The sequence below is a fragment of the Oreochromis aureus genome, linkage group 3 (genome assembly GCF_013358895.1).
Source record: "Oreochromis aureus strain Israel breed Guangdong linkage group 3, ZZ_aureus, whole genome shotgun sequence".
NCBI lineage: Eukaryota > Metazoa > Chordata > Actinopteri > Cichliformes > Cichlidae > Oreochromis > Oreochromis aureus.
The window spans coordinates 132,472,976-132,499,888 of record NC_052944.1 but is presented as its reverse complement, the minus strand read 5'-3'; the positions used below and the strand labels follow the sequence as shown (position 1 = coordinate 132,499,888).

At 43.5% G+C, this 26,913-nt stretch overlaps 1 protein-coding gene across 2 annotated transcripts; it reads right to left on the bottom strand.

The window, feature by feature from the left end:
* Positions 1–22: 22 nt before the first annotated feature.
* LOC120438113 (protein NLRC3-like) lies at positions 23–19,834 on the bottom strand. Of its 2 annotated transcripts, XM_039608552.1 has the most exons (10): positions 19,770–19,828; positions 19,584–19,685; positions 18,994–19,095; positions 12,877–13,112; positions 10,966–12,772; positions 5,664–5,837; positions 2,624–2,803; positions 1,770–1,946; positions 656–832; positions 23–83 (listed from the first exon to the last, which is right to left on the bottom strand). In XM_039608552.1, the coding sequence occupies exons 4-10, from the start codon at positions 13,100–13,102 to the stop codon at positions 74–76; spliced, it is 2,751 nt and encodes a 916-aa protein (XP_039464486.1). In that variant the 5' UTR covers positions 13,103–13,112; positions 18,994–19,095; positions 19,584–19,685; positions 19,770–19,828; the 3' UTR covers positions 23–73. The 2 variants fall into 2 exon arrangements, 1 of the variants encoding a protein (XP_039464486.1); XR_005611676.1 differs by lacking the exons at positions 23–83; positions 656–832; positions 1,770–1,946; ... (2 more) ...; positions 10,966–12,772; positions 12,877–13,112 and adding exons at positions 16,174–16,930; positions 17,009–17,097; positions 17,173–17,309 and having other exon boundaries at positions 19,770–19,834.
* Between the last annotated feature and the right edge of the window lie 7,079 nt (positions 19,835–26,913).

Genomic DNA, 26,913 nt, shown 5'->3' with positions numbered 1-26,913 from the left:
TGCTTCAACCTCTCTGGATCATCAGGACACAGCTCCTCCTCTCTCAGCACACACACTGTCCTGTTTACCATCATCACCTCCACCTGCAGAGAGAAGGAAGAAGAGCAGAAGAGATAAACGAGTGTTTCCAGAGACTCTTCATCAGCTGTCAGTCAGTGATGCAGCACATCCAGTATAAAGAGCAGCAGGGACTTCAGTGCTGGGACTGTACTAGGACTCATTGTTGCTTCACTTTTTCTAATCTTTGGATTTTTATTGAAGTTGATGAAAATGTTTTTCCCTCCTAGTTTGAGTTTGGACTTTCATTCATTAGAAGAACCTTGGTGTGTCCACTCTGAGCTCTGTAGGAACCCCAACAACAAGCCCAACAATCCAGATGGACGGTTCCAGCTGTTAACTGGAGGAATTCCATCCAAACATCTGCTCTCACTAAATTCTTCCTCACCTACAGACTGTGTTCTTCACTGCTTTAAACTTGGAAATGAATGCAGTCATTGGTCTGCGTGCTGCTTTGTTCAGAGAGCTGATTGGCTGTTGACAGCGTTTGATCAGAGCGTGTCAGCCATTACTATGGTGACCATAAAGGTGAGAAACAGGAAGTGTTTAGTACAATACTGCTGACAGCACCACCCACTCACTCCATCACTCTACTGACCTCAGAGTCTCCAGTCTGTACGCTGGACTCTCCCTAAGATCCCACAGCTGCTTCACATCTGGATCCTTTAGCTTGTAGTTTCCTCTCAGGTCCAGCTGTCTCAGATGGGAGGGGTTGGACTTCAGCGCTGCTGCCAGATAATCACAGCTGATCTTTGACAAACCACACCTCATCAATCTGTATAAAGAATGAAAGATGTAAGTTTATTAGACAAAGTGTGAGCTTGAAATCATTCAGTGTTTCATTATCTATTTATTTATTTCACAATCTGTTTGAGCATCTTAATATTATTCGAAATAAATTTTTTTAATGGCTAATGACTAAAGCGTCCTTTACGCTGCTGCTCTGCTCTCCACAGTAAATAGAGAGGGAGCCTCTCTCTTCAAACGCTAGCTTGACAGCTGCCATCTTGCAAACATACCACCTGGCAATACTTCCTCCCACATTGCCGCTTCATGCACGTGAAAATTGCATTTTTTTAAAGTGCGACCAGTTCGCTTTGGATGCGGTCCGAGGTGCGAATGTGCACGCGACCAGCTAGGGGCGTGTGGCGCTCTTTGGTTGTGTCTACTGTGTTCAACACAATAGACACAATAGTCATTTCCTCATTCATGAAGTCAAAGCTCAGAGGAGAGATTTCATTTGCAGATGTTTACATTTATACAAAAAATAAATCACAGTTTAACATTAGTAAGCATTAACCAGCATGTGATGCAGCAGTGTCAGTTGGTAAATGTGCAATAATTCCTGCTCCAAACTGTTTCTGTTTCACAGATTGCTGTGTGCCGTGACCTTTGACCTGCTAAAGAGAGTCAGCTGTGGATTATTCATTGTAGTGTCTGATACTTAGAACTGTGAGGAAGAACACTACACAGTTAATCAGTCTGGTCTGCATCCTGTGGAGGGCAATGGGCCGTAGGTTGAGTATCACTGTTTGATATGCGAACATTGTTCTGCTGCAGTCAATGGACTAAACCAGAGAAGAAGAAAACAGACTTTACCATGAAGATCCTCAGTGTGGATCAGTATAATATCAGCCTGATGTCTGCAGTTTAGTGTCAGCACAACTTTCACATCATATTCATCTCAGCACAACTAAAACATGGTGACTGACCTCAGAGTTTCAAGTTTACATCCTGGACTCTCCAGAAAACCACACAGATGCTTCACTCCTGGATCCCGCAGGTTGTAGTTCTCACTCAGGTCCAGCAGTCTCAGATGGGAGGGGTTGGACTTCAGCTCTGCTGCCAGATAATCACAGCTGATCTCTGACAAACCACAGTTAAACAATCTGTATAAAGAATGAAATATGTAAGTTTATTAGACAAAGTGTGAGCTTGAAATCACTCAGTGTTTTATAATCTGTTCAGAGCTGAAGAAGGTTCAGAGTGTAGAAGTTTAGAAAATGGATACTCCAAACAGCTGAAGCCAACAGGAAGCAGCTTCAAACAAACACAACAAGAGAAAAAACTCTGAATTTTGCTTCCACTGTGGCGTCATGTTACTTTGTGTCAGCTCTGTTCTCACTTCCTTCATTATCCTTCTGTGTTTTTATGTCAGAATCTCCCTCGGTTTTGTGTTGCGATCTTGCCTAGTTTGTTGTGTATCTTCAGTTTAGTTGGTTTTGTTTTGTCTGGCAATAAATCTGTTTTGAGTGTACTTTTCGTCTCCTGGAGTCTGCATTTTGGGTCCTCCATTTGTGCCTGCCACACACAGTTTTTGACACAAGGATACTCATGTTTATTTGTATCGGGAAAAGCAGGGAAGACATGGACATGAAGTCTGTCAGGCTGCCTGAGTCCCCTCACTCACATCAGCTCAGAACTCTGCATTATTTACTGAGTAAGACTCAGAGGATCAGATGTTCTACAAAGAGCCAAACAAGACTTCCTGTCTGGTCTGTGGGCCTTCTGATCCACAGTGTCAGCACAACGTTCACATCCTCACAACTAAAACATGATGACTGACCTCAGAGTTTCAAATTGACATCGTGGATTCTCCAGAAGAACACACAGCTGCTTCACTCCTGAATCCTGCAGGTTGTTGTAGTCTCCACTCAGGTCCAGCACTCTGGGATACGAGGGGTTGGACTTCAGCGCTGCTGCCAGATAATCACAGCTGATCTCTGACAAATCACAGCGGTCCAATCTGTATAAAGAATGAAAGATGTAAGTTTATTAGACAAAGTGTGAGCTTGAAATCATTCAGTGTTTCATCATCTGTTCAGAGCTGAAGAAGGTTCAGAATGTAGAAGTTTAGAAAATGGAAACTCCAAACAGCTGAAGCCAACAGGAAGCAGCTTCAAACAAACAAGAGAAAAAACTCTGAATGTTTCACATTAAAGTCGTACATTTTTCATAAAAACATGACAAAGACTTGAAAAAGTCGTGTTTTCCTTCCAAGAACCACATGGCTTCACTTTTAAAGGTGAAGTGTGAAAGAAATGGACATATTTGAAGTCCAACACCTTTTTCCAGTCACATTATTAAAGCAGACAAACTACAAGCTCATTTTCATTCCAACAAGTCATCTTCTGACCTGGACTAACAACACTGGTCTCTATGTGCAGCTGGCTGTGAGACCAGTGCTCAGGGAGCGTCTACAAAGTGCAACACTGAAAGAACATCACACACTCATTTGCTTCCATCACACAAACATCTACTGTCATTATTGTCACCAAACTCTGTGGATCCTTTATTGCAAATTCAAATAGGATTCAAATGGTCAGACAAAAGAGGGTTATGAGGAAATATGATGAAATGTTGTGTATTAGCAGGAAGTTATTGAATCATTTTTCTCAGAAGCCAAACAAAATGATTGACAAACATGTTTTTACAAACTCAGTGTTGGACTTGGATCAGCAGGATAACCTGGTGTTTAAAGACCAGTGTTATTGGTCCATGTGGGATTAATCCAGCCACACAGAATTAGAATAATCACAGAGGTACCCTGGGTAATGATGAAGCAGAAAGTGGCGTTTGTCATGAATCAGCTGATGGGATTTCCTGCTTTTATTATTGTGCTGACGCAAATGACAGCTGTGAGCTCGTTCTTCAACAGTCGAAAAACGTGTGAATTTTGGACCCAGACGTGTAACACAATTCAACACACCGAAGCATCCGACCTGAACAGTTAACAGAGAAGGCTCCCCTTCAAAGTAAAAGCAGTATCAAAGAAAGTCTACAGTATAAAATAGAAAAGACAGAAAAAAGCTTGGTTGTTTTGAAATTGGGCAGAAATGAAACTACACTAAGATCAAACGTGACAGACATTTCATCCCATGTCAGTTTGGCCTCATCCTGGGCCGGATTATCCAGCACACACTCTGACCTCAGGCCCAGGGGCCACGCACAGCTGGGCTCCATCCAAGAGACAGGAAACAAACCAACATGATAATAAAGAGCACCATGTGATCTTCTTACATTTTAGCTTTTCAAGACAAACATAGTAAAAACATGACCATATATATGTTTTCTGATAACATGATGTGACAGGTAGAACAGAGTAAAGTGGTGGTGTTACAGCCTTTCTCCCCTCTGCTGCCGAGGCTGTTAGTCTCTCCCAAACTCAGCTACAGGACTTCCACATGAATGAAAGCAGCAGAAGTGGCTTTACAAATGAAAGAGGAAGAGGAGAAGAAGAGGAGAGGGAGGCCACCCTGACCATCACTCCAGCTGAAAGCATCACACTTCCATTAAAGTTGGTGAGAAAATGTTGAGCAGGATGAGCTGCTGGCTAATCTGGAGGCTGTAGCAGCAGCTCACAGTCACAGTGGATTTCCACTCATAAAAAAGCTCTGGCTGCTTCATTTCTCATTTCATATGAGAGACTTTAAAGCTTCAGTAAAGTTTTACTGTGATGCTTCCATATTCCAGTGAGGCCTCCATAATGATTCCAGCTGTTCTGTACACACACTGTGTGCCCTGTATGTCTAATTATTGAAGAAGGAAAAGAAGTCGAGCGATCGAATCCAGCTGGCGAGGGTCCATCACACATTTGTGCCCAGGGCTCATCCGGCCGTGGCCACATGGAGCCATCATGGCTTTAGTGTGAACAATAAAATAGGCAGTGGTGTTTCCACAACTGATCCACAACATAATGACATTAAAATGATGGAATTACATGGAACTGACAGATCCTGGTTCAGCTCCAGTCTGCAGTCATGTCAGCATCATGTCCCACCTTCACTGGAGGCCTTCTTTGGCTTTATTGTCAAACTCTGCTCTGATTGGCTGGCCTTGAATCCCTGTTACCCATAATGCAACAGGCGTCAGACACAGGCAGAAAGACTGTGAGATGTTTTATAAAGTGAAAACAGTTCTTTTGTTTTTAATAACGTTGAGCCAAAGTGAGAGAAAAGGAGCTTCATGGAAGGAATAAATGTGATGAATGAGTCATTACATCTACACCTGAATCATAACACCTTCAACACTGCAACAGGCGCAGCCATCGGCAATCAGCTGTGCAACACTCACACACATATAACAACTGTTTTTAATATTTAGGCACGTAGATCATTTATGTGCTTCAGCTCTTCTTACATTTTACCACCAACACGTTTCAAAAGCAGCAGCTTTTACTTTGAAGGCCAGCTGTCTCTGTTTCCTGTTTTCATTGTTGGATAATGAAACAAGTCAGATCTTCAACAGCCTCATTCACATCCCTCACACTCTACAGCCTCATCAGGACTGACTTCATCTTCACTGACTGATGGAGCACAACATGAACCTGTGGAGGCTGAAACACTGTCCTTTCAAACATCTCCCCGTCACCACTCCACTTCTGTCAGCCTTTAAATGAACCCTGCTCAAGTCTGTCACTTCTATTTGGAGCCAAAAGAATAAACTGTTGTTCAGTCATTTGACAAAACACAACATTTATGAAAGCACTCAAACTTCTTCACATTTGTCCTCAGACACATCTTGATCATTTAGGAACTAAAGAAAGTTTCAAACATCAAAGACCTGAAACATAGAAAAACAACAACAGCTGTAGTCAGTGAACTCACCTCAGAGTCTCCAGTCGACAGTTTGGACTCTCCAGTCCAGCACACAGAAGCTTCACTGCTGAATCCTGCAGCTCGTTCCAACTCATGTCCAGCTCTGTCATATGGGAGGGGTTGGACTTCAGAGCTGAGGCCACAACTTCACAGTGAGACTCTGAGAGCCAACACTCAGTCAGTCTGTGATGATAGAAAATATAAATGTGTTATTATAAAAGCAGAAAATCTGCATTATAAACAGACTGAATGTATATGAAGACAAAACAGAGTGATGTCATAATCTGATGAACATCTGCTCTTCACATCTGTGCTTCAGCTCCTCTTACTGTGTTTGACATGACACAACGATTATGTTTATGTGTCTTACTTTATTTCCTCATTATCACAAACATGATCAACTCAAATAGCTAATGGAGAACTAGTGACACATACACATGATGAAGGCCGTGTCCACTTAATACTACACTATACAGGGTGGGCCATTTATATGGATACACCGTAATAACATGGGAATGGTTGGTGATATTAAAGTCCTGTTTGTGGCACATTAGTATATGTGAGGGGGCAAACTCCTCAAGATGGGTGGTGACCATGGTGGCCATTTAGAAGTCGGCCATCTTGGATAAAACTTTTGTTTTTTTCAATAGGAAGAGGGCCATGTGACACATCAAACTTATTGGAACAGTCACAAGAAAAACAATGGTGTGCTTGGTTTCAATGCAACTTTATTTTTTCATGAGTTATTTACACGTTTCTCTTTGTTCACAGCCATTGACATGTCGAAGAGGTTAACACTTATTAATACAAAGCACAGCATTATTGAGGCACTTCAAATTATTTAATCCCAACAAAACCTACTCTAACAGCAGGGACAGTTACAGGAAAACTTTTCCTCCCCCGTTTGTGTGTTCCTCACCCGATCCAGTTTGCCCGGCTTAACGCTTGCTCGATTACTAACAAATCGTTTATTTTAAACAATCACTTTATGAAGAAATCTCTAAACTTCATGTGTTTAACTGAGACATGGCAGCAAAGCATGGATGATATTTACTTGAAGTAGAGCAGGCGATATGGCCAAAAATATTTATCACGATATATACAGTGGAACCGCGACTTACGAAATTAATTCGTTCCCGAGGGTCTTTCGTAAGTCAAACATTTTTGTAAGTTGAAGCACCCATTGCGCGTTTTGAGTGAGGCGATGCTGAACGATAGGCTATAGGCTAATTGCTTACTAGAACAACAATACGTTGTTCAAGTGGGGGCCAAAGGGTTGTCACGGGATTCAGAAGGCATTGTGAGCATTGTAGGCTCAGCCAATCAGAGCCAGTGGATTTCGTTACTGGGGCATTTTGTCGTAACACGGGCAGAAATATTGCTGTTCAGTGCCTTCGTAACTTGAATTTTTCATGAAACAGGGTATTTGAAAGTCTGGGTTCCACTGTATTAAAAAATTTGTGATAAAGATATAACTGACGATATAATTGATGCTAGACAAAATAGAACTCCACAACTTTACTAGCACAAAAAATCCATCCATTTATTTTCACTTAAACAAGCAGCTGTTTATTTATGTGCATTAAAGCTATATAAAAATTTAACAGTGCAAATGCAAATTCCTTGCTGAAAGTTTAACCAAAAGGCAGTAGAAATGGGCTGACACATCCTGAGCATAACCATGTATAATATCCACTGAAGTTAAAAAGAGGTGCTTTGCAACATTACACTGCAGTGTGCCAAATAAAAATATTTTAAAACTCCTTTTTTGCGTTTACGTGTGGACGAGGAATACAGAGTTCTTCACGCAACATCAAAGGTGTATGCCTTTTTTCACGTCACGCTCTGCACCACGTTATTGTTTACATGAGATGAGAATAGCAGAACAGCAGATAGAGACGAAATACTGTTAATCTGACTAGCTTCAGGTTTTACACGCTTACATATACACACCAGCTACTGTCTCTCTATTTAGAAAGGCAGAGGCATCACGGTGTCATTATTTTACATGTAGTTGTTTTTTTTCCTGTGTAATAATATTCAACATTGCTTTCAATACATTTTTCAATCCCTCTGCAAAACTGTTGGATACTGTTGGTCCGGGGAGAAAATTGTGTCAGGATCAGCCTGATATTATTTGTATCCCGCTGTAACTTTACTGTATAAAGAGCTAACATCTCCAAAATGCCAGGAGTAGTTAATCATTACAAGAAGTGTTTGTGAACTAAAAATCAAGAATGTGGGATACTGTTTGTCTGGGATTTTGACAGTCCAAAGCGTGCTCCCGATGAATGTAATACCAATTCTGCAGGGAGACCTACCTCAGCACTTGTGCAGGTGAAACCAAAGGGCAGAATTGCTTCACCATATTTTCTAGTCTTTGGCTTAGAATGAAGTTGGTTTGGAAACATATTCAGCGATGCTTCATCTCCTGCTTTGCGTTTGTGTGGGCGCCCAGTGCTAGCAGTGTCCAAGCGTTGTTTTTCTTTGTTTGTCCCCCCCCTGCAATGGCTCTGCGGGCCCCACACTTTGGGAAGGTCTGTGCTATATCATGCTTAGGTAACTAGCGAAACTAGCGAGTTAATTTCCGCTAACTTCCTGCTAGCTTCTAACTCCATTAAATGTAATAAATAAATTCTGTTTTCATGGATGCCTGGATGTTAAGCTTCATAGTTACACCTGGTAAAGCAGCAATGCTGATCGTTTTATTAAAGAAGAAATAATTTAGACCGTTTTTAACTCTCAGTGATGCTGCAGTGTTCATTTGACTTTGGGATCTGAAGCGGACGGTGTTTAGGACCCAGATTACTCCCAGATTTACGTAGGATGAACAACCGTCCTCTTTTCCCCGGACATGTCCACTTTTCACGTTCTGTCCGGGGCGTCCGGTGGGATTTTTGAGATGGATGAAATGTCCAGGTTTTCCTATAGGCATACAGAGGACCCTTATGTGCAACTTCGTTCCCGAACTTCTGCGTTGTAAGTAGTTGTTCCGCGCTCACAGACGGGACAGAGTGTGCAGCATCTAGTAAGTTGACTGAGTTCTTTGTTACACCTGGGGAAAACGAGGATGTTGTTGTATCTGCAGCAGAAGGTGCACTGGCATTTCATATTATGAAGCGTCACAATAGCTACAGACCCATGGATTGCACTTGTCTGTTGCTAAAAAAAGAAGCCTTTCCAGACTTTAACAAAGCAAAAAAGTGCCTGCACCGAGACTGAAGCTATTGTCAATGCTGTCATAGTGCTACATTCAGTTGAAGTCACTCCTTGAGCTCTTAATGAAATCCAGTACTGTGGCATTTCTCATACTTAAGTAACTATGGAACAGCAGGGCTCGCAAAACTTCAAAATCCCTGGTAGCCCTTCGAGCAGGGACTCTTCAGTTTGTGGTAGCCCAAAATAAATTTAAATAAAATAGAGAGCAATTTTTTGAGTGATGTTTTGTTTCCGTTACAATATTATACTATAATACTGTAACGGAAACAAAACATCACTCAAAAAATTGTTAAAACACAAATTACAACATTGTATAAAAATTACAATCATCAACTCAAATACTTGGTTCTAATTGAACAGAAATTTCTATGAACTTGTAAGAACTGTGTAGAACATGAATCATTCTATCAGATCCTGAATTTGAAATTTCCACTAAAGTCACTGGTAAGAGGCAAGTGGAACCAATTTTGCCAGTGGTAGTTCACTCTTTGCAACATAGCACGCTGTTCTAAACAGATTTTTCAGGTTTATTTTTAGTATGTTATTTGCAATTGTTTGCAAGTGTTCTGGCATTGATCACAAACCTCCTAGGAGAGGTCGTATTTTCTCTTACTGATATGTGGTATAGCAAACACACGTATATCTGTTTTACTCTAAGTGCCTTTTGTTCAGATGTACCGCTGGACTCCTGGCACCAGCTTTGGGGAGTCCTCACGGGGTCACACTCTGACACCACACACACACACACACATCCACATTCCAATGTAATGAACAAACGCACCCACTGGTGTATATAATAAAGAGCAGGACAAAGGGAGAGCGGACTCTTGGAGACCTCGCTTCCATGCGAGCGCTCTGAGAGCTCCCCTTGTATACAAGTAAAACTGTGCTTCTCCTCTCTGATTCTCAACTGAAGAAGTGTTTAAGAATACATCTCTTGACAGGTTTTTAAATAATTTTTTTGACTTTTTGACTTGTAAAAGCCTATAAGACATTTCACCATTCATTTACCGCAGAGAGAAGGCATTATTTAAATATGTTAAATTTTTCTTTAAGCAAACAGTATTAATAAAATTCTTCATGACAGGGCCAAGTGTCCTCTTTTTTGGAAATCAAAATATTGTCACCCTAATTTATGAGCACCTTAGTCCCACAAATACGGCAATAACGACGGCCTACTTGCATGTTCTACAAAAAACAAAAGTGCTTTGGTGGGCATCTGTCGGACAAACACCAATCCAGTTCCACATCACTGAAGTGGCACCATTTTTTAGAAACCAATTCTTGTTCGTCCGTTTCACTGAATGATCCGCTTTCTCCCTTCTCATTCTCCGTTACCGCCATGCTTTTTCAGCCATTATTATCTATTGCGATATTTCATTTTCTTATCGTTGCCTAACATTGTACCGGTATTCCCGTGAAGGGTATAATATGGACCAGCCCTAACTTGAAGGATTTCTGCTTGGCTGCCTGCTCCGTCATCGGAACTCGACTGCTGGTGGTCCCAGGCACTCGATTTAACTCGTGGTGATTGGACGTTTCAGGCAGTGGCACCAAGGTTGTGGAATTCTCTTCTCCTGTTTTTACGCTGTACAGACTCCATCGATTCTTTTAAGAAGCAGCTGAAGACATTTATTTTTATGTATTGTGAAACACTTTGTGATTTTTATCTGTGAAAAGCGCTAAATAAATAAATTTTAACTACAACTCACAGACACACACACACACACACCAATAACAGCCCACAGTTGCCTAAAGAAGAATAAAACTACAAAGAAGCTCTTCATAGATTCTTATTTCTGTCTCTCTAACAGCAGCGTCTGAATGACCAACAACACCAGCAGATTTAAAATACTGCCCCCTAATGACACAACACAGGTACTACATGTAGATGTGAGTCTACGACAATGCAGCGTACGACTACCAATGCAGGATCATGCTAAGTGCACACACACATTTCCTGATCAACACAAAACATCATTTTATCTGAGAAACTCAAACTAATGAGAGTCGTTTAGTACTGTGTATATCTGAAGAACTAAACTACTGATCTACACTGATCAATGATGTTGATGATCACATCTGGACTCACCGAGCCTTTCTGCAGTTCCTCACAGCTGGAATCAGTCTCAGTCGTCCCTGCCATGATGTGTTGTACTTCTGCAGGTCCAACTCATCCAGAACCTCCTCTGACATCTGCAGCATGAAGGCCAGAGCTGAGCACTGGATCTCAGAGAGTTCCTTCTCTGATCTGTTCTCTGACTTCAGGAACTCTTGGATCTCCTGATGTACTGAGAGGTCGTTCATCTCCATCAGACAGTGGAAGATGTTGATCCTTCTGTCAGGAGAGGTTTTATCACTGTTCATCTCCTTCAGGTTGTTGATGACTCTCTGGATGGTTCCTGCACTGATTTCTGTCTGACCCAGCAGACCTCGTAAGAGTCTCTGGTTGGACTCCAGACAGAGGCCATGAAGGAAGCGAACAAACAGGTCCAGGTGGCCATTTTTACTCTGGAGGGATTTGTTTATGGTTCTCCTCAACAAATCATCTGAAAATGAAATGTAATAGTAAGGATCATCTGGATTATTTTCCAGGAAGTCCTTCAGCACCTCCATCTTCCCGTTACTGTGACAGTGGAACATGTAGACAGCACCCAGAAACTCCTGAATGCTCAGATGAACAAAGCAGTAGACTGGTTTCTGGAAGATCACACACTCTCTTTTGAAGATCTCTGTACAAACTCCTGAGTACACCGAGGCCTCTGTCACATCCAGACCACACTGCTCCAGGTCTTCTTGGTAGAACATGATGTTTCCTTTCTCCAGATGTTCAAACGCCAGCCTCCCCAGCTTCAGAAGAACTTCCCTGTCAGCCTCCGTCAGCTCCTGTGGACTCGTCTCATGTCCCTCATGGTACTTGTTCTTCTTCCTCTTTGTCTGAACCAGCAGGAAGTGTGAGTACATGTCAGTCAGGGTCTTGGGCAGCTCTCCTCTCTGCTCTGTAGTCAACATGTGCTCCAGAACTGTAGCAGTGATCCAGCAGAAGACTGGGATTCTACACATGATGTGGAGGCTCCTGGATGTCTTCATGTGGGAGATGATTCTACTGGACAGCTCTTCATCACTGAATCTCCTCCTGAAGTACTCCTCCTTCTGGGCGTCAGTGAAGCCTCGTGCTTCTGTTAGCCTGTCAACACATGTAGGAGGGATTTGATTGGCTGCTGTGGGTCGGGAAGTTATCCAGATGAGAGCCGAGGGAAGCAGATTCCCCTGGATGAGGTTTGTCAGCAGCTGGCTGACTGATGACTTCTGTGTGACATCAGACAGCAGCTTCCTGTTGGTGAAATCCAATGAAAGTCTGCTTTCATCCAGGCCGTCAAAGATGAACAAAAGCTGAGAGACAGCCAGCTTCTCTGCTGTGACCTTCTGTAATGTTGGATGGAAAACATGGAGCAGCTCCAGAAGACTGTACTGCTCATCTCTGATCAGGTTCAGCTCCCTGAATGAAAGCAGAACCACCACACTGACATGTTGGTTCTCCAAGCCCTCTGCCCAGTCCAGAGTGAACTTCTGCACTGAGAAGGTTTTTCCAACACCAGCCACGCCGTTGGTCAGAACCACTCTGATGGGTCTCTGTTGGTCAGGTAAGGCTTTAAAGATGTCCTGGCACCTGATTGGAGCGTCATGGAGGGCGTCCATCTGGGAAGCTGTCTCCAGCTGCCTCACCTCATGTTGGGTATGAACCTCTTCACTATGTCCCTCTGTGATGTAGAGCTCAGTGTAGATCCTGTTGAGGAGGCTTCTACTTCCTGTTTCATCACTTCCTTCAGTCACACGTTCACATCTCCTCCTCAGACTGATCTTATGTTCATCTAAAACCTCCTGCAGACCAACATCTGCTGAAAGAAAGAAAAACAGAAAGAAAACTCTTCAATGTCTGAACAACAACAAGAAGTCCAGTTTTCAGAAATGAGTCCATCAGCAGACAGATGTTCAGTCTTACTTTGTACACAGCTGCTCTGACTGGCTGTCTGCAGTCCAGCTCTGCTTCTGGATCTTTCTCCACACTGGGGACAGGAGGAGTCTCCTGATGAAGCAGACTGGTCCCAGTATGAGGAGATGCACTGTCTGCAGAACCAGTGTCCACAGCTGGTAGAGACTGGATCCTTCAGGACGTCCTGACACAACGCACAGCAGGACAGCTGCTTCTCCTCACAAACGCCACTCATCTTCCTCTCTCTGTGAACACATTTCTTTATCACTAACAGTTGCTAAAACTATTCAAATTTAAAAGATGGTGCAGAAGTTGTGATGGTCACAGAGAAAAAGTGGAGATACTTTTCTGTTTGAAGGTCTGCAAACAAAGTGATGCTTCATTGATTTCATCAACACTAATGAGCTGCTTTTCCTGTCTGCCTGTCTTATTAAACACTCAGTGATCTGCCTGCAGATTGCTATGAATATATACTTCTAGTATATATTCATATAGTCCGCCCATTCCAGTAAGGATGGGTGGACATGTCTCAGCCTCCACCACTCTCAGCACTGGAGCCCCCCAGGGGTGTGTTCTGAGCCCCCTGCTGTATTCTTTGTACACATATGACTGTGTGGCCACTACCAGCTCCACCACCATCATCAAGTTTGCTGACGACACCGTCGTGGTGGGCCTGATCTCTGACAACAACGAGACGGCCTACTTGAAGGAGGTTAGGAATCTGGAGAACTGGTGCCAGAGGAACAACCTCCTTCTAAACATCAGTAAAACAAAGGAGTTGATAGTGGACTTCAGTACTAAACAGGAGAGGAACTACCAGACCCCCGTCATCAACGAGTGCCCAGTGGAGAGAGTGGACAGCTTCAAATACCTCGGAGTTCACATCACGCAGGACCTGTCATGGTCCTGTCACATCAACACCGTGGTGAAAAAGGCCCGACAGCGTCTCTACCACCTCAGACGCTTGAGAGACTTCCGACTGCCCTCCAAGGTGCTCAGGAACTTTTACTCCTGCACCATAGAGAGCATCCTGACGGGAAACATCTTAACCTGGTTCGGGAACAGCACCATGCAGGACAGACGAGCTCTACAGAGGGTTGTGCGATCAGCTGAGCTCCCTGACCTGCACTCAATCTACAGCAGGCGGTGCTGGACCAAGGCCAGGAAGATCGTGAAGGACCTCAGCCATCCCAACAACGGACTGTTCTCTCTGTTGAGGTCAGGAAAACGATTCCGCTCCCTGAAGACCAACACAGAGAGACTGAGGAGGAGCTTCTTCCCGCAGGCGATACGGTCTCTCAACCACACCACCACATAGTACTGACCCACACATATGGTTCTTACACACACACTGGACATTCTGGACTTTGTTTACACTTCATGACTTAAATCACTTTAAGCATATTTGCACTGCATATTATTTCGCTGCTGTTATTGTATATATATATATATATATATATATTTATATTTCTTCATACATTCTTATATATTTCTACACTGTGTATTGTGTATTTTGTTGTACAGTTATTTTATTTTCAACTTTAACTTATATATTTTATTCCTTCCTAGTTAAATTTACCCTTTTTAATTTTCATATTTATTTCCTATCTTATTCATAGCCTTTTCTTTTTTCTTTAGGTCACGAGCAGTTGTGTAAGCATTTCACTGCATATCGTACTGTTTATGACTGTGTATGTGACAAATAAAATTTGAATTTGATTTGATTTGAATTTGATTCCTGAAAAGACTTCACAATAAAAGCCTTCCAACAGAGGCCGCTGCTTATATTCTTCATGCCACTCCATAGATCACAGTAACGGACTCACAGCCGGACCAATGAGGCCGAGTGTTAAAAACGCTTCCTCTTTTTAGGTTTTGTGTGTGTGTTAGTTAACATTAAATGTCTCTAAGCAAGTGTAAATACGTATTTCCACGGTGGATGATCTACAGTATGTATATAAAAGATTCATATTTGAGTTTGTTGAAGCTTACTTCATATACCTAGAATCCTCGTGAGAACCAGCTTATTTATGTCCTCTGTGAAGGACATTTGTTTTCAGTCTATATCTTTTGAGTTATTCGAGCTACCCTACTAAGTCCTGATGTGTTAGATAGAGGACATCCTGGGCTTTCCATTGATATCTCATGTTTGGTGGCCACAAGAAAAGTTTAGTCTTCTGGCCTCAGTTTTCAGGAGGATACTGGCAACAGAATTCACTCACCTTCCAAAACACTAAACTCAGGTGTTCCTGTCTCTTCGATGACCGTATATGTACCAAATCAGCACCCAGGCATGCAGACTGCTTCTACAAATATCTGTGAAAGGCTCGCTCTCAGGAGCTCAGTGAAGTCCAGCGTGGTGCTGTGACAGGATGCTACCAGTGCATCAAGTCCAGCTGTGAAATGAGCTCACTGCTAAATGTTCCACAGTCAGCTGTTAGTGGGATTATAACAGAGTGGAAGTGACTGGGAACGACAGCAGCTCAGCCATGAAGTGGAAATCACAGAGTGGGCTCAGTGGATGATGAAGTGCAGAGTTTCTGCAGAGCCAATCAGGACTTCATTTGGCCTTCAGATGAGCTCATGAACAGCTTCATTAAATGGGTTTCCATGGCGACCAGCTGCGTCCAAGCCCAAGCACAATGGTGCAGTGGTGTAAAGCACACGGCCACTGGACTCTAGAGCAGTGGAGATGTGTTCTCTGGACCAATCACGCTTCTCCATCTGACAATCTGATTGATTACTATAGGTTTGGTGGTTGCCAGGGCAACAGTACTTGCATGACTGCATTTAGCCAAAAATAAAGTTGTCATCAACACTTGGCTGACATCATATTAAATGCTGTGGATTCAGAATTGGATGCCACTCAAGTTTACATGTGTGAAGGCAGACGAGTCAGTACTTTTGGTAATCCAGTGTAAAGTTGCACTGATTGATTTCCATGAACAGCACTGTGGTTCAGTGTTGTCCTGATGGAGTAACAGCAGCCAGTATGATCCAGGCTTTAGCTGCTGGGTCTCTGTGTGACCTGTTGGGATTCAGAGATTCTTTTATTGCTGCCATATACTCTGCCTTATGATAAATGCATTAATAACATGTTCTACAGTATTATTTTATCAGTAATATTGTTTACAGGGTTCATATTGCATTTGTGACCAAGTGGTCGGCGGGGTTATAAAAGAAATAATAAACTGACAACGCCACCTGAGGGGGAATTCTAGCCCCCAGGAAATATGAACTTTAAAAATGAAATGTAATTAAAACAACAACATTTGCACAGGTTCAGGGATGCACACTGAGGCCAACTCAAATATAAACACAATTTTATTTATTAATGTAAAATGAAAAACAAAACAACAGCGCACTAAATATCTAAAACGGTGTCCCAAATTACAATAAAAATAAATACAACTGGGACTTACCAGCAGCGGTGGACCAAAAGAACCACACAAAAAAAACCTACTATGGTCTATTCACCTGGTGCTGTACAACAAAAGAAGTGTGGAAAACGACCCACCACCTGAGGTCCCACGGCCGCTGGTAAATCCTCAGTTCGCTGAAATAAAAGCACGAGATAAACACATTAAAAAGGATAAAAACATGGAACATAAACAAGCTCTCAACCTAGAAAACAAAAGAAAGAAACAATTAAAAGAAAACAAAAATCGGTGATACAACACACCCAGTTATACACCACAGAGCACTGATTAAAAATACTTTCACTCGGCGAACCAGCCCACAGCTGGTGCTGGGTCCGATTATCCTTGGTCTGCTCGGTCTCACACAACTTCCCACAGCTGGGAGAAAGGGGAAAGGCAGTACCAGTTCGTATAACCGGCCCAGTATACGGCCGAGAATCGCCCCGGCCAGCCACAAAAGCTGGAGCGAACAATAGTCCAAAAGGGCGTAGAAAGGCAAGCTACAGGGGAAAACTGGGCCGCCGACAGTTTAACCGTAATATAACAAAATCAACAAAACAAGACAGCAGCAGGGCAGGTGCCCGACTCTCTACGTAGCCAAAGCAGGCGGTTGGTCCCCGAGAGGGCACGGCAGCAATCAAACCCTACAAATAAGAAAAGGCAAAACTAACCTTAGTCTTCTTTAATTTACAAAACTAGCAGCTATAAAATAAGCGGCTTACCCCAGAACTTGGAGGCGCTGTACTGCACGGCGGATGCACTCACGCGTCTCCTCACCACGGCTGGAGCAAAGGAAAGAAAAACAGCCGCGCTGTAGCGGGCCGCAGAAATATAACTACTAATTGCCGACGTTAGGGAGAGATCAGAAATCGAAGAGGAGACCTACCTGTAGCAATCACATGACCTGATCGCCTCAGTAATTTAACCAGCAAGCCAGCGTCTACCGCTGTATCGCACCAGAAGCTCGGGAGGAAATAATCCAACGAAAGAACCCGGCTTCTCTTTATACAGGTGAACGCCGCCCTGTAATCAATATACAGGTGGGCTCCTAGTTAACGTAAGCACGCAGCGGGAGCAAGCACAGGAGGGAGAGAGAGAAAGCAGTAGCGCAAATGGGGGCGAGAGAGAAAGAAAAAAGCGAGTAGCCCCTCCGGCTACACATTGAATATGTTTGTCATCACATTAACCTTTCTATTCACAGGTTTATTTATGATCATTTTATACACAATGCATATCTGTGCTTGTTTAGAGTTGATGTTCCATCCAAGAGGGTTTTAAGCTTCACTGGTGAGAGTGTCCAGGTGATACATGTTGAGGGAGGATGAGAACATAGCAGGTTGATTGCATGCATGCTTACAATACATAAATCTAGTAGCAGGCCTGAGCGAAGGCCCAAGTGTCTTCTGCTTCTTCGATGGTCCATTATTAGCTCTTAGGGGCCCTGAAGCTTGAAGTTATTACCTTAAAAGGAAGGTGTTATCAAAAAGAGAAGTTATATGTCTGTTATATGTCTGTTTATAGCTATCAGAGATGTACGAGATGTACCCTTGTCTGTAAACAATGACTGTACACAATGTATTTTTGACCTGTATTGACGTGTATGTGGGGGTGTGATCCTCTATGCTATAAAACCAGAACCCAGTGTATTTTTGTCAGAGCAAATAAGCCATAGGCTGATGATTGTTCTCCGTTGTCAATAAACTCATCGTTTGATTGCACTTTTCTGGAGCCTCCGTCGTTTGTTGTCTGGTCTAAAGTTGATCGGTCTCGCTTCAGACCTCTCAGACTGTTTAACAGATCAGACACAAAGAGAATCAGAGCAGCTCTTTAAAGACAAACATGAACCCACTCAGGTCACACTTTCCCCACAGATATGAGCATCACTGTCCTCAAACAGCAAATGACCAAGTCTAACATTTGGATGTTTTCTCTTTCATTGTTTTCTTTTTAATGAATCTTTGTAACAATCTGAGGATGTTTCAGGTCAGATTTATCCAGGAAACACAAACATGTAAATAGGGCTGTTCGATATAACAATATATATCGGATGGCGATATAAAAACGTGTATGGTTTAATTTTACGCTATTGTTTGTTTCGTGTTTCGTTTTTTCATCGTTTTGATGGTCACTGTAGTGTCTATATTAATTTCTTAAAGTTCTCTCTTTCTCTTATATTTAATATAACCACACTACGGACGGACGTTGTCGTTAGCAACAACGACGGTAACACCATCACGTGTCTGCATGTTTATGTTCCACATAAACCTTTCACAATAAAGCTCAAGATCCTGTTGAGACTTTTCAAAATAAACTGAATCACGTGAAAGAACAGATTATTTATGGATGAGAAGTAAAAAAAGAGCCGCCATGTGCTAAAAAATAAACCTTAGACTCAAACGTTAGAAGAGGCTTTTCCCCGCAGCACGCCGTGTAATAAATACTCACAAAGAAAACGGCGGCCGTTACAACTTATGTCTAAAAATGTATCGTTTCATGCATCGGTTAAAACACTCGACTCCAGCTACATGACGCCCAGCTGGAAACACTTCACGCAACACGAGCTGCCCGAGATTCACAGAATTTACAGAAAATGTTACATTTTTGTGATTTATATCGTTATCGGACGATAGAATTCTCAATTCGGGATATGAGATTTTGGTCATATCGCACAGCCCTACATGTAAAGGAGTCATCACAGCTCTCTGACCTCGTTGGTCCAGGTTCACCACTGAAGTCTGGATTTTGACCTTTGGACCAGTCACTCCTCACAGACGGACAGCTGGACCCTGCAGACTGTGACCTCTGACCTCTGCAGACACAAACATGATTGAAGCAGCTGTGATCACACAGACTGCAGATAATGCAGCTGTTTCCTGTCAGTAACATCCTCTTAGATTAGAGTTCAGCTTTTTACAGGAAAACTGGACAAAACTGATTTTGTTACAAATTCATTTTCATTTCCTCTCAGCTCACAAACACAGTCAGAAAATCAACAAATTTCACACGATATCTGATTTAAAAACATATGTGAGATTTATATTGTCAATTTATCCAACACTACTAAGCAGTCTTTACCTTTAAATGTAAGCTCCTGTCCTTTTTTATCTTTCTCCAGAGTGAAAGTTTTTAAATAAACTCATTGCTGCAGCAAAGAGCAGCACAACAGTGAGACAGATCTTTTAGCTTCAGTGTTCTTATTCTCCACTAAGTCATTCTGTCTCTAATTAGCTAACATAAACTAATCTGTGTCTATTAGCAACCAACCAACTCAAAGAGTTCATGTTACTAACAGCTCACCTCTCTGCAGCAGACACAGGCTGGACTTTAAAGTTAAAGGGCTCATCTTTAGACGCGTCACTCTTACAGGACACAGAGCTCGGTGGAGGTCCAGGTGGGTTCCTGTGAATAATGATGGAGCAGTGATGTGAGTGCTGAGCTGTGACATGGAGAAGAGTCATGGACAGTTAGAGATGGTCATCTCACCTCTGAGCTTTGGTCTGGCTCTCATGTTCCCCACACAGAGTGCTTTTAGAGGGAGGGACTCCCTCCTCTCTGTCCTCACACTGATCCATGCTGCTCAATTCAGCTCACACACACTTTCTACCTGCAGAGGAAACACAAATCATTCATGTGCACATCAGCTGAGAGCTGCAGAGGTCGTGTCTGATGTGTTGGACTAACATCCATCTGAGACACAGCTTTCATCAGTTCACTACAAAAAGTGTCACAGAGCCAAGTTCAGCCTCCAAATCCTCCATTACTGTAGTCCTACAAAGGTCAAACATGGCTGTAGCTTTATGTCAGTAACAATGTCCAGGACCGAGCTGACTGCTTACAGAGTTCATACTCTAACTGCTAGCTGCTCTGCTAGCTACGCTAACTCATGTTAATGCTGCTCAGAAAATGTTTATAAAATATTAAAGAGTGAAAAGTAAAGCTTGGAGTCACAGGATGATGCTGATGTAAGCAAACAGAGCACTGAGTTCTTCATCGTTGTTACAGTTGATTTTTTTTTAAGCAACAAAAAAAATCTTAAGGAAAAAAATGGAAATGCTGATAAATCTGTTTATTTGTAAGACAAACGTAGCTCAGTTTGTGGAAAGCTGCATGAAGCTGGCAGCGATATTTGTCTCAAAACTACACGTGGATGTGATGGAGAGAAATGTTTTAGATATTTGTGCACAGGAAGGTTTTTGATTTGTGAAGCTGAACATCATAAAGTGAGTATACATGGTGAGGATCTATTCAGGTTGGGATGTGTGGATTGAAGCACACGCTTGTGAGTCCTCAGATGAAACACACAAATCACTGCACACCTGTGTAAATCTGTGGATCATATGGTACCCAGTCGAGTTACTCTAGAGACCAGTTTGTCTGTTAATGAGTTGAGATCTTTTATTGGGACTCTTCATCCAAGAGAAACCCTCCCTGTCACCTGTATCCTTGGTTACTGACTGTCACCTGTGTGCACTGAGAGCAGCTGTGCAGCGCTGACGTCAGTGTGCGCAGCTGCAGGAGGGAGTTTCTCGCTATTCTCCCGAATAACTCAGTGACTTAATGACGCTGGGCCTGCGTGTTTCTGTTCCTAATTATTATTATTATTATGATTATTATGATTATTATTATTATTATTATTATTATTATTCAGAGAGATTCCAAACCATTTAGTGAACCTCACGTTACATGTTTCTGATGTGACCTCATCCCAGACACACGATGACAAACAACTTTACTCTAACTTTACATTTACTTCTTTCAGGAGAGTCCAGATTCCTACACAAACACTCAGAGCCTGAAACACAGAGACTAACTGAAAACGTTTTTTCCTCTTAAAATCAAAGCGACAGCAGAGAAAGAAACGACAGACCAAATATTCACAGCATGTTTCCTTTTTAAGGCACAAACATCTGTTTCCACGTCACGTACAGCGGCCTCACTCAGAGCTCAGGGCGCGGTCAGCCTCTTGGTCCAGCTGTGAGTCCGTTACCGTGAACTATGAAGCGGCAGATTTGTGCAGAACTAAGCTGCACACAGCTGATGTTAGCCAGGAAAACATTACACACTGCTAACGTTACCTTAACACGGAGCTTCACACGGAGACGATCAGCGTCAAAGTTCAGGAGAGAAAAACTTCGGGAAGGAAAAACCAGGGAGGGGCTTGTGGGACAGAGGGTCCACAATCCCACAGCCACAAACATTCTAACCAATCACAGCACTCCGTTTCACTCCGCTTTTGTTACGTCCCCTCCGCTTTTCCACAGCAGTAAACTGTGTCACTAACAGTCAGAGAGGATGGAGTCAGTGAACGCAGCACATTTTCTGTTGAACGTAGAAAAACACAGAATAGATTAGTTTGAGTGAATAAACAGCGCATGTTTGTCTGCACAGACCATAATAATAATGACAGGCGGCTGTTTGTTCAGAGCTGATTTATTTCTGCTCATTTTCCTGTTTGAAACAAACATCTGTCAACACTTTGTTTCAGCTTCACATTCATCCAAACATCCTCAGAGTTCTCTCCTGACAGTCAAACATCCATGATGAGAGTGATCATGGTCGAGTGTGAGGTACTAAACTTACTGTAACACTTTACCTTCATCTGATGTCAGTATGAACATCAGCAGGATTCTAATCCAGGACTGTTACTGCAGTAAATACTCTGAATACCACAGACAGGCTGATCAAACAGCAGCAATAACACCTGAAAATACATGAAACTAACAATAAAGCAGCGTTTCATCCTCACTGTGTGTTTGAACACACTGATCCAGGATCAGATTCATGTTTCTGACCTGAGAGTTTACCTGTACACTTATGATGCATTCAGGGTTCCGCAGCAGACTGTTGGCTCTACAACGGGGGGCTTTATCCTTCAGTGACTGCAAAAATAAAATCTGCTGCCACCAGTGTCCATTGAAAAATCTGTAAATTTAAGAATAATGTCTTATGTCACAATACTACAATACCATCATGGAATACAGATCATAAATCTTAGTTTACACTCATGAATCATGTTGTACACATTCGTAGTTACAGTTTGTTGTGCCATTCAAAAACCATCATAGCTCAATAGAAGCTCTGAAGTCACTCTGTCAACATGTCAGCACACGAGCTCACACATGACTGCTTCATCAACATGGAGCTCTGAGTGTTTATTAAAGGATCATTGTGTGAAAGAGACTCTAACACAGCTGACTGCAGCCTTTAGCTGTGAGCACACAGTGTCTCACATTTACATTCATTTACTGTCAATTACACTCAATAACTTTAAACAGCTGCTGTGGTTCCAGGGCTGAGCCCCCAGAGTTTCAGGGCCCAGTGACACCCCTAATCAGGTCTAAGATATCTACCTACTCTGACTGCAGGGCCCAGCTACAGGATCGGGTTCAGCTATAAATAGACTGCATGTTTTACAGGGACTGTCAGCACTAAAGGAGAAGAGGACAAACTAAACAGGACACAAACAAACACACACAGTTTGTTTATGAAAAAATTCAGTCAGTGAGTTTGATTCAAGTTGATCAATAATCTATAATCATGTAGATTTGTCTTCAAACAGATGAGTGATCCAGAGTTTGTCCTGAAATAAGAGCTGAACATTTAAGTCCAAACATCACAGGAACAGTCAAACTGTTAAAGGAGGAAACTACGGTGGCCTTGAGAGGCCAAATGGAGTGCAACTTTTAAAAAACACCAGCAATAAGAAAAACACAACAGAAATAGGAAAAAACAGATTTCCAAAAGCACACGGGAAGTGTTTCTGGGGAGACAATAACCTGATGGACGAGTTGCAGGAACCAAAAATATGCTAAGACACTTAAAAGAAGAAGTGGAGGATCTAAGATAAGATAAGATAAGATAAGATAACCTTTATTAGTCCCACACGTGGGAAATTTGTTTTGTCACAGCAGGAAGTGGACAGTGCAGAAGTTATGAAGCAAAAATTAGAATAAGATAAAATAAGAATAAATACAGTACACAACTGTACAGAATAGAATAAAATAAAATACTATATACAGTAGAATAAAATAGAATAAAATATACAATAAGATAAAAATAGAATACAAATGTTATATACAACTGAGTAAAAATACAACGATGCCAGAAAGATTATTGCACATTAGTGTTATTGCACATGTGTGGATGTGTGTGTTTGATCAGTTAAAGTCTTTGTTGTGGAGTCTGACAGCAGTGGGGAGGAAAGACCTGCGAAATCTCTCCGTCCCACACCGTGGTGCCGCAGATCTCCCACTGAAGGAGCTGCTCAGTGCTGTCACAGTCTCCTGCATGGGGTGGGAGATGTTGTCCAACAGGGATGACAGCTTAGCCGCCATTCTCCTGTCACTCACCACCTCCACTGGGTCCAGAGGGCATCCTAGAACAGAGCTGGCCCTTCGGATCAGCCTGTTCAGTCTCTTCCTGTCCCCAGCAGAGATGTTGCCGCCCAGCAGACCACACCATAAAAGATGGCTGAGGCCACCACAGAGTCATAGAAGGTCTTCAGGAGTGGGCCCTCCACTCCAAACGACCTGAGTCTCCGCAGCAGGTACAGCCTGCTCTGCCCTTTCCTGTAGAGGGCGTCTGAATTATGAGTCCAGTCCAGTTTGCTGTTCAGATGAACACCAAGGTACCTGTAGCTGTCCACAGCCTCAATGTCCATACCTTGGATGTTCAGTGCTTGCAGTGGAGGATGTTTGTGCCTCATGGAGTCTACCACCAGCTCCTTGGTTTTACTGGCATTGATCTGGAGGTAGTTCAGCTGGCACCAGTCCACAAAGTCTTGGGTTAGTCCTCTGTACTCCTTGTCGTCCCCATCAGTGATGAGGCCGACTATTGCAGAGTCATCAGAGAACTTCTGCAGGAAGCACTGGGTGGAGTTGTGGGAGAAGTCTGCAGTGTAGATGGTGAAGAGGAACGGAGCCAGAACCGTTCCCTGTGGGGCCCCGCACTGCAGGCGACCCTGTCCGACACACAGCCCTGAGTCCTCACATACTGTGGTCGGTCGGTGAGGTAGTCCAAAATCCAGGTAGTGAGGTGATGGTCCACTCCAGAGTTCTCCAGCTTGTCCTTCAGAACCGAGGGAAGAATGGTGTTGAAGGCACTGGAGAAATCAAAGAACATGATTCTCACAGTGCTCCCAGCGGTCTCCAGGTGAGCGAGGAAACGATGTAGGAGGTGAATGATGGCATCATCCGCTCCAATGCCAGGTTGGTAGGCAAACTGAAGTGGGTCCAGTGATGAGCTCACAAGGCGCCGAAGCTGAGCCAGGACCAACCGCTCCAGGGTCTTCATCAGGTGGGATGTCAGAGCCACCGGCCTGTAGCTGTTGAGGTCCTTGGGGCGTGAAGTCTTTGGCACTGGTACAACACAGGAGGTTTTCCAGAGCTGTGGGACTCGTCCCAGCCTCAGGCTCAGGTTGAAGAGGTGCTCCATCACACCACACAGTTGGTCCGTGCAGGACCTGACGACCCTTGAGCTGATGCCATCTGGGCCTGCTGCCTTCTTGCCATTAATCCTCCTCAGTTCCCTCCTAACCTGGGTGGTTGAGAGAGACAGGCTGGAGCCTTGTGTTGATTGTGTATTGGATGCTGTTGTTGGGGGTGGGGAGGGGTGAGCAGGGTGAATAGAGGAGGTGTGAAGTGTCTGAGGTGTCAGAGGTGGAACAGCAGCAGTGGGGGTGGGTGAGTCTGCAGCCGATGTTGGAGACTGCCTCATGGCTGAATCAAATCTGTTGAAGAAATGATTCAGTTCATTTGCCCAACTCACATCCCTCCCAGGTAGAGAGTTCTGATGTTTGTGGCCCGAGATGGTTCTGAGGCCTCTCCAGACTTCACCAACGTTATTCTGCTGAAGCTGGTTCTCCATCTTCTGCCTGTAGCTGTCCTTCCCATTCCTTATCAGTCCCCTCAACTCTCTCTGCACCCTTTTCAACTCCTCTTTGTCTCTGGATTTGAAGGCCCTCCTCTTCTGCTTGAGGACAGCTTTAATTTCTGGGGTAATCCAAGGTTTGTTGTTGGAGAAACACCGTACAGTCCTGGTAGGTACGGTGTTGTCCACACAGAAATTAATATAGTCAGTAATGCATGTAGTAAGGCTGTCGATGTCCTCTCCGTGGTCGTCACAGATCACCTCCCACACAGTGGACTCAAAACAATCCTTAAGAGCCTCCTCGCTCTCCTCCGACCATCTTTGCACTGTGCGGGTGGCTGGTGGCTCCCTGCGCACTAAGGGCTCATACACAGGGACAAGGTGCACCAGGTTATGATCAGATCTGCCCAGGGAGGGAGAGGTGATGAACTGTATGCCTCTTCTGCATTGGCATACAGTAAGTCCAGTGTTTTATTGTCTCTGGTTGGGCAGGTTACATACTGGGTGAAGGTGGGCAGTGTGGAGTCCAGTGAGGCATGATTGAAGTCCCCTGATATTATGAGGAGGGCTTTCGGAGATTGTGTTTGCAGTCTGCTGACCACAGAGTGGAGAGAGTCACAGGCTGCATCCGCGTTGGCGAGGGGGACATACACTGTTATCGCGATAACATGCGAGAATTCCGGGGCAGGTAATGCGGACGCATGCTAACGGCTAACAGCTCAATGTCTCTGCTGCAGAGTTGTTCTTTCACAGTGATGTGCCCAGGGTTACACCATCTGTCATTCACAAACACTGCCAGTCCCCCTCCTTTCCTCTTACCGCTCTCTCTCGTCCTGTCCGCTCGCAGCAGCTGGAATCCCGGTAGTGTCACGCTCGTGTCCGGAGTTAGCGGTGTTAGCCACGACTCCGTTAGCATCATGATGCTACATTGCCGGTACTCCCTCTGTGACCAGGTTAGCGACGTGAGCTCATCCATCTTATTGGGCAAAGATCGTACATTTCCAATAATTACAGAAGGAAGAGATGGTCGATAACGTCTCCTTCTCGGGCGACGGCGCTCCTTCCCACCACGACACCCCCGTCTTTTCCTCCTCAGCTCGCTGGGAATGTCGGGTCTATCCGCCCGGCAGTACCGCTGTGGGACTTAGCGCTAACAGCTGATCCTTACTGTAAACAAAGGATCCCTGCTCTGGGTCCCCAGACACGGGTGAAAAAAGTAGAAAAAAACTAAGAAAAACGACCAGAACTAGCACAAAACGGTAGAACATGGTTGCAGAGTCTAATTACTAATACGTTAGTTATAAAAAATTACGAGAAGAAAAAGATAAGAAAGAAAGAAACTCAGAATGAGCAGAGCTGCTGTAACAGGCTGCCGCGCACGGGGGGCGCCGGAATAATCAACATATAATCAAATAATTATATGTTGTTTATAATAATATAAACAAATAATCAATTAGACATTTAAAGTAGGTGATAGGTCAAGTTAGGTCAAGTTATTAGATACTCACACATGTAGCCCACACAGAGAATTGGGTGGCGACAGAAAGCTGGCTTGGGGGTTTATTGATGACTATACAGCCAAACCCCTAGCCTACAATAATATAATAAATCCTGTTTTGCTCCTACAATAGTACAATACTATATTCTCACAATGCAAACTACAGTGGGTCCAGGAGGGGGGGCATGAGGGTCTTGAGGTAGGAGAGAACCAGGTGCTCAAATGACTTCATGACCACAGACGCCAGAGCCACAGGTGTAG